The 8,640-nt window shown below is 36.8% G+C and overlaps 1 protein-coding gene across 1 annotated transcript; it reads left to right on the top strand.

Moving 5' to 3' along the window:
- The first annotated feature begins 2,112 nt into the window (after positions 1–2,112).
- On the top strand, positions 2,113–5,385 carry LOC131876533 (uncharacterized). Its single transcript, XM_059221956.1, has 5 exons — positions 2,113–2,504; positions 2,607–2,802; positions 2,875–3,079; positions 4,172–4,667; positions 5,133–5,385. The coding sequence occupies exons 1-5, from the start codon at positions 2,113–2,115 to the stop codon at positions 5,383–5,385; spliced, it is 1,542 nt and encodes a 513-aa protein (XP_059077939.1).
- Positions 5,386–8,640: the final 3,255 nt, after the last annotated feature.

Below are 8,640 nucleotides of genomic sequence, written 5' to 3'. Positions count from 1 at the left end.
GTTAGTCATTGAAATAATAGTAGTTCCTAGGGTTTTCTTTATCCACCTCCTTGGCAATCAATTCCAGATTCCCAGACGTTTGTTGCCCTAATCATTCCAAATTGGACTCCAGACCATATACTACATCCCAGAGGAGAGGGGGGATTTCTAATCCCATCTTTGAAGAATTACAAAATCTAAATTTCCAATCTACCTTCTCGCCCCAATGAAGGGAAAGGAGTAGACCTCCATCTCCTTTGTCGTCATCACCTGCATCTCCAATTTGTCAAGCATTGGTCCTACATGGTGTTCCCATACCCATTTCATTCAATCCTACTTCTCTTAATATTATACTTCCAATGGTGGCCAATAACTCGTGGGGGGTAGCTATAGGTCCATTGAACCTAGGTTTGAACCTTAACCCCTTGCCAAAAGCTGCCAGAGATCATTTGCCCAAATTCAGCAGGGATGGGATGATCACTATAGATGAGAATTTGAATGCTTTTAGTGTAGCCTGTGGAATAATAGTAGTTCAACATGAGGATGTGGCTATCAGGCTGTTTATCCAGACATTGACAGGAGTGGTGGCTGATTGGTTTTATCATTTGCCAAATAGTGTGATAACAACCTGGCAGGATTTGAAGGCAAGATTCGAAGCTAGATTCAAGGTAGATGAAGATGAACACTCCCTCCTAGCTCAGCTATCCCAGTTGAAAAAGGAATTTCCTGAGTGCATGAGGGACTTCGTAGTGAGATTTGATAAGATTCTACACAAGATTCCAGTCAACCAAAAACCTTCAGATGATAATCTCAAATGTTTTTTTATTAATTCAATGCCCTCTTAAATAAGTTTCTTGATTTGTAGACAAAGGGTTGCTAATTTGAATGCCACTAAAACTCTTACAATTGAATTAGAGGATGATTTGATCATTGCAGGCAAATGGAAACAAGAAGTACAAACATCCAATGCTCAACCCACTACTTCCTCAGATCCTATTATTCAACGGTTAATGAATGATGTAATTGCCCTAAAGAGGCAGACTCCTAAAGCAAATACTTCCTATTCCCAACCATATCAAGATGTTCCTAGGAGATATACTAATCAACAGGGTGGAGGTGGAGGAAGACAATTACTATTACACCTTTGTTCAATAAAGACTTGCTATTGAAGCACCTCCACTCAAGGCAAATTCTTGTGTGTTTCATTTAACTAATGAACATGATGGTTCTTCATGCCCAAAGATGGTTTGTTTTTCTCAAATGATCAGTAAAGGAGAAACAATCTTAGAAGTGGATGAAGTAGGTTCCCAAAGTATGCCTGGCGACTCTGAAATTCATTATATGGAATATGTCTCTAACTCAGAAAGGGGAGGAAACATGTTGGTCTCTTTGGAAGATTCCTCATATGCAATTCTTACAAGAACTCAATAGAATTTGAAATGTCAAGGTGTTATAACACCTGTACACAGTACTGAAAAAGGAAAAGAAATCTTGACCCGTCATGAAGGTATGTCAAAAATAGTTCTAGGAGTTGCACCTTCAAGTTTTGATTCTTTTACTAACCCTTTTGATATCATTGAGTTTTGCAAGACATCTTGTGTTCAGATTTCTCTGGCTGAGTATTTGAAATTAAACTTGAAAGAACTTGATAGATTGGTTGAATTTGTCAAAGGGGATGATGCCCATGCCTTAGCTAGTGAAACCTAGACACCCATGAGTATTGATCCTCCAGCACATGCTAATGTCAGTCCTTCTCAAGTAACTCCTAAGGGCTTATCAAGGACTATTCCTTTGCAAGATGATCTGCTCGATCCCAATTTTGAAAATAAACTAGAACCTTTCTATGTGTCCTTATATATTAACGGGCATAAGTTGAGTAATTGCATAATTGACTTAGGAGCATCCGATAATGTCATGCCTTTAGCCATGGCCAAAGATTTAGGTTTAACCCTAATAAGGACCTTTGGAAAATGTTACTCCATGGACTCCAAACAAGTTCCCTTATTATCACAAATTAAAGATGCGTAGGTTACCTTGGTAGCACATCCTGCCAAGAGAATCAAGTTGACAATCCTAGTGGCTGACATTCCTGCTAGTTATGGTATGTTGTTGAGTCGCACCTTTTGTAAGGACATGGGAGGAGAAATTAAGATGGATTGGTCTCAAGCAGTGATCACAGTTGGAAAACAGAGAGTTCTTTTGCACCCTGAAATGAAGGCTAAATACACAGTCTTTCCCTCTGATGATCCAAAAGCTCAAATTTCATATCAAGATTTTGGCTTTGGCAATTACATGATATTGACTGACCCTCAAGATGAGAGTATATTACTAGATGCAAGTAAGTCAAATGAACTCTGGTATATGGAATTTGATGGCAGTTGTTCATCTTCTGGGTCAGGGGTTGGGGTCATTTTGATTCCTCTCCATGGAAAGGTCATTCCTTATTCTTTCAAATTGGAATTCCAAAACACGAATAATACGGTTGAATATAAGGCCTTTCTATTAGGTCTGGCTGAGGCAAAGAGGTTGCAAATCAAAATGTTGAAGGTGAGAGGTGACGCAGAACTTATTGTTAACTAGGTAAGGGGCTTATTTGCGATCAAAAATGAGAGATTGAAACACTATAGGAATCGTGTTTGGGACGAGATTGAAGCCTTCGATGCTTTTTCAATTGAAGTTGTTCCTAGGGAGTTTAATTCGAAAGTGGATTCTTTGGCGATATCTGCAGCCTTGCCTATTCCATACCCAGATTTCACAACCGACACTTACAGGGTTGAACTAGTTTATAGACCTAGTGTGCTAGATAATTCTGAATCCTGGCAGGTGTTTGAAAATGATAAATAGATTCAAAACTTTCTGCAATGTGCTGATATTTTTACATCCTTTTTTTATGAGGGATCAGAGACAGGTTGTAAAGAGTTTTCTCCAGATACGCTAGAAGAAGTACATGATGGGATGTTACAGTTAAAAGGAAATAAAATTCCAAAGGGTTTAGTTTCTCTTGAACGTCTTTTTGATAGGAAAGATGGATATGTTAAGAAAAGAGATCAGGAAACTCCTGTGGTTCAAAGCTCTGGGGAGTACAAACAAATTAACATTGGTACCAACGAGGATCCTAAATTTGTTAATTTGGGAAAATGTTGTTCTAAAGTGGAAAGAAAGAAGTTCATTGATTTGTTGTTTGAGTTTAAAGATGTCTTTGCATGGAGTTACAACGATTTGAAGAATTTTAGGGATGGTAAGTTTCAACATCAAATCCCTTTGAAACCAGGAGTTAACCCATTCCAACAGAAGTTAAGAAATTTTAATCCAAAAGTAGCATAAGTGATTTTTCATGAGGTTGACAAGATGTTGAAGGCCCGAATTATTTATCCTCTACATCATTCTACCTAGATTGGAAACATAGTTCCTGTTCGGAAGAAAAACGACGAGATACAAATTTGTGTTGATTTTAGAAACTTAAATCAAGCAAGCTTGAAAGATAATTATCCCCTACCTGCAATGGATCATATTTTACAAACTATTTTTGGGTCGGAGATGATGTCTATGTTGGACGGTTTCTCTGGGTATAATCAGATTAGCATCACAGAGCAAGATCAACACAAGACAACCTTTATAACCCCCTGGGGGACCTTTGCTTATAACACGATGCCTTTCGGGTTGATTAACGCAGGGGCAACTTTTCAAAGAGCGATGGATCTTTCCTTTGGACATTTGAGGGATAAGATTATTGTGGTGTACTTAGATGATTTAACTGCATTCTCCAGAAAAAGGAAGCATCATGTGCGGGATTTGAGAAAGGTTCTAGTGAGATGTAGAGAGCACGGGGTATCCTTAAACCCTAAAAAGTCAGTTTTTGGTGTCACAAAAGGAAAACTTCTAGGACATATCATTTTGCAAGGAGTTAAAGTTGATCCATAGAGGGTAAAGGCAATACAATAGCTTAGTCTCCCCTCAAATAGAAATGGAGTGAGGTCCTTCTTTGGATAGGTGAACTTCTTAAGATGTTTTATTCCTGATTTTGCTGAAACTACTAAATACATTGTGAATATGATGAGTGAAAAAGAAGCCTTCAGGTGGATTGAAGCTGGCAGAAAATATTTCGAAGAGATTAAGAGGGCAATTGCACACATGCCTACCTTGGTGAACCCAAACTATAATAAGGACTTTGTTATTTATTGCTATGCATCAGAACATACTATGTTCGGAATTTTGGTACAAAAAGGAGAAGATAATGAGGAGGTGTCGATTTCCTTTATGAGTATTCCTCTGAAGAAACATGAGTTGAAGTACTCACAGATAGAGAAGCAGGCTTATGTGGTGTTAAAATTTGTGAAGCAGATCAGGTATTATATACTTCACTCACATGCAATTGTTTTTGTTCCTAATTTTACAGTAAAGGTTGTTTTAACTCAGCAAGATGTTGGCATCAACAATAGAGAATCTTGGGTTTCCAAGATACAAGAATTCAATTTAGATATCAAGCCCACTAAAATGGTTAGAGGACAAGGTCTCTGTAGATTGATGGCAGAGAATGAGTCCAGAGAAGTGGACAGTTTACCTTTAACCCTATTCATTGATCATCAGGATTCTTGGTTCACCAACGTGGCGTATTATCTTACATATGGAGACTGTCCAGATCACCTTTCTCCTAGGGAAAAAAGGAATCTGAGGTTGAATGCTGCAAAGTATGTTATCTCAAATAACATATTGTACAAAAAGGGTTTAGATGGCACTTTCCTCTGATGTGTGGATAAGCCGCACCAAGAAGCTCTATTGAAAACTTTCCACAATGAAGCATGCAGGGGTCACTTTTCCTCTACAGTTACTGCGTACAAAATCCTGAGAAACTATTATTATTGGTCAGGGATGTTTCGGGATGCATACGCCTGGGTGGCGAGGTGTGAGAAATGCAAGTTGTTCATAGGTAAACCCTAGTTGGCCGCCTTGCCTTTAAGACCCATGGTAATTGAAGAACCGTTTAAGCAGTCGGGACTAGATTTTATTGGTCCTTTGAACCCCATCTATAGTGTAGGGCACACTCACATATTAACAGCAACAGATTATTTCACTAAGTAGTTGGAGGCTATCCCTATAAAGAAAACTACCTCAAAAATTGTGTGTACATTCCTTAAGAAAAATATCCTTGTCAGGTTTGGAGTTCCCCAGAAAATAGTCACAGATAATGCATCAAATTTCTCTTCATCGAAGTTGAGCTTATTTTGTTATGATCACGGAATTTCTTTGGCACATGCTTTTGATTATTATCCGCAGGGTAACGGTCAGGCAGAATCAAGTAACAAGAACTTGATCAATATCATGAGGAAGTTGGTCAGTGAGAATTTCAGGGATTGGCATAAGAAGCTACATGAAGCATTATGGGCAGATCAAACTTCACCGAAATGAGCTATAAGAATGTCACCATTTGAGCTGGTATATGGTATTGGTGCACAACTTTCTCTTCCTTTAGAATTAGCAGCTTCAAAGCTACAGACGGTGATAGAAGACGCGTTTTTCCAAAGCTCTCTTGAGAAACGAATCATGTACTTAACAAGATCAAAGAAGAAAAAGAGAAGCTGGTTGATAAGATTATAGAACATTAGATGAGGGTTAAAAATATTTTTTATCAGAGAGAAAGGCCCAGGAAGTTCATGAAAGGAGATCTGGTGTTATTATGGGATAAGAGGAGGGAACCAAAAGGTGCTCACGGAAAATTTGAATCACTGCGGAAGGGGCCTTATGTGATTCACAAGATAAAGGGGCCCAATTCATTTAGACTTGCTTATCAGGATGGTTTTGAACTTTCCCTATCTTATAATGGGCAGGACTTAAAATTGTATCAACTGTAGATAGGCCCTCCCTATTAGTTTGTACATATTATTGTTTTTTTTATTTTTGTGTTGTGCTAGTCTAGGTGTGTTTGTTTTTGTTTTAAGTTGAACCTTAGTCAGTTATGGTGTGAAACCAGAGATCTTGTGATTCATTGCTTGGTACTTTATAAGTCCCAGTCCCCATGCAGAGCCACTGTTGGGCCCATATAAAATTTTCATTCCATATGCGTCATGTTTTGAAGTAATGCTTATCTAATTCATTGGTCAAGAAAGTTGCTTAAATTTTTGCTCATGTAATTTGGTCCTGGTTAAGTTACATTGTGTTGAACTTGAACCTTGAACTTGAACTTGAACCTTTTTGGTTCAAGGTTCAAGGTTCAACAGGCATTTTTTTAAATGTTTTTTTTTCCTCCCACGTGATTTTAAGCTTTACTTGTTCTCGTTGATATTTTGTATTCTTTGAACTTTGAACTTGAACCTTTTTGGTTCCAGGTTCAAGGTTCAATATTTGTCATGTTAGTGTTGTGTTGCAATGGTTTCGCAAGACTCAAAGTTATGTAAAGGTTTCTTGAAAGACATGTGACTTGCCATGTGGTGACAACGCAGACTTTTAGAGCATGATAAACGGCCACTGAGGGAAGGGATATTCTTTCTCCAATGATTTGAAATCTACCATTTATGGCAAGTATGTGTGAGGATTCACTATGTTAGAAGCGAAGTGACTTAATATTTTTAGCATGCTTCAACGCAATCATTTCAGAGCAACGTCACATGAATGGGGAGTAATGAAGGCAGCTTTAGTAATGATGGGTAAGATTTTCTCGATATTTAAAACTGGGTAGTTGTCTCGTCGGAATTATTATTTTCTTGAGAAGATTTTGAAAAAGGAGTTTTCAGAGCAAGAGAAGTAGGCTACGATAGAGGTGTATAGAGGACAGAGGAAGGTATGTTCAACAACTTTCTAGATTACTGCAGTTTTTTTTAAAGATCTGGGTTTTCTGTTGGTTTCTTGTTTCTGTTTTCATTTTCCTTCTTCACCTGAGATTAATTTGGGAAAACCACGAACTAAAACATGAGGCCTGTTTTTCCCAAATTGATGAACTCATCTTCCCTTGTAAGTTCTTTACCGGAGTTAGGTGATACAGTGTTGGTTCAGCTAGATTTAGATGTCTTTCTAGAGAGAGTAAAGAATTCAATCGCAGACCCCATGATGAGAGGTGTAGCGCAGAGCAGATTATTAGAAGCTATCACCTTTCCCACAGTTGCTCCTTGCCCTGAGTTAGTCTTGGAATGTATGAATCATTATGACAAGGGAAATAGATGCATAAGGAAAAATGATGGCGAAGTCTTGTTGTCTATTGATAGACAGACAGTAATGGTAGCCATGGGTATTCCACACCAAGAACCCTATGAAGATTGGACCATTGGTAAATCTTACGGGATTTTCTCTAAGAAAAAATAGTATTATAGAACTGTGATTGCACGGAATTGGCTCCTAAAATTTCAAAAAGGGGGCTCGAGGCTATCGAGACCTTTAACTCGTGAACATTTAATTCCTACAATCTTTGACTTGGTGATACTATTGAGCAGGGTAAAGGGTAATTCCTGTAGACACCTAAAATTGTCCTGTCTAATTAAATAAATATTTTATTTATTTAATTATTTAAGCCTAATTCTTCTATTAATTAAATAAATCTTTATTTATTTAATTAACTCATTTATCCTCTTCTAGCCTTATTTCTCATTTAAATAAATACATTTATTTATTTAAATTGTCCTTTCCTAAATTAAATAAATATCTTATTTATTTAATTGATCCCACTTCTTTTATTAATTAAATAAATCTTTATTTATTTAGTTAATTCATTATCCTTTTCTACCTATGACACATGTCATTCATCTCTTAATTCATACACTACCTACCCTCTAATCATAGCCGACCATTTATTTTTACACCTCTCAATCTTATCCCTCCATTTCTTATAGTGTCTTCTATAAAAGGAGATGCTTCCTTCATTATCAACCCTATGCACCTCAATGATTATTCGACAACACTACACTTTCGAACTTTCATATGTGATCCTACTTGCAACCACATTTCCGTTCTTTGTTGAGCTCTTGTGCACATATAAAATCTGAGAGCAAATATATCAAGCAAGATCAATGGAGATAGGAAGAATGGAGATTCAAACCCTATTGGACATGTGATGTTATAATCTTTGTGATTTCATTTGATTTGCATTGTCTTAGGTAATCTTCATATGTTGTGGTGGATCATTGTTATTGTTAGGCTAGGGTTTTTGGGTTGAATTCATTTAGTCTTTCAATATTGTTTTATCCATTTTCACAATATACATTTTGGCACACCCTGTGGAACATTGATTTTTGTTAGATCTGTGTTTTTTGCAGGTTTTCCTAACCATATATTGGGGTTTTGTAAAACAATTTGGAGAATAACCTTGTGCAGCTAGGGTTTTGGACACAAAATCAAGATCTTGGAGACATTCGATCATATCTCACAAATGTCTTGGACATTTTGCACCAAATGTTTTTTGCAGGTTGAAGACAGTATCAAGAGCTCTTAAAGAAAAATTCAGATCTATTGGAGTATATTTAAATTTTCTATGAATTTTTTATGAATTTTCATAAAAAAATAATTTTGAGAGCAAATGAGCAAATTTTTTGAATTTTCTTACATTTTCTTACACAAGATCTATTCTTTTTTATTTCAAGTTTGATGCAAAATATTTTCTAAAAAATCGTATCTTTAAAAATTAGGGTTTTTCATTGTTTTGATCAGATCTCACAAATGACTTTAAATTTTGGCATC

Source organism: Cryptomeria japonica, chromosome 6 (assembly GCF_030272615.1).
Source record: "Cryptomeria japonica chromosome 6, Sugi_1.0, whole genome shotgun sequence".
Taxonomy (NCBI): domain Eukaryota; kingdom Viridiplantae; phylum Streptophyta; class Pinopsida; order Cupressales; family Cupressaceae; genus Cryptomeria; species Cryptomeria japonica.
Note: the sequence above shows the minus strand (reverse complement) of the source record. Positions and strands in the feature narration are given on the sequence as shown.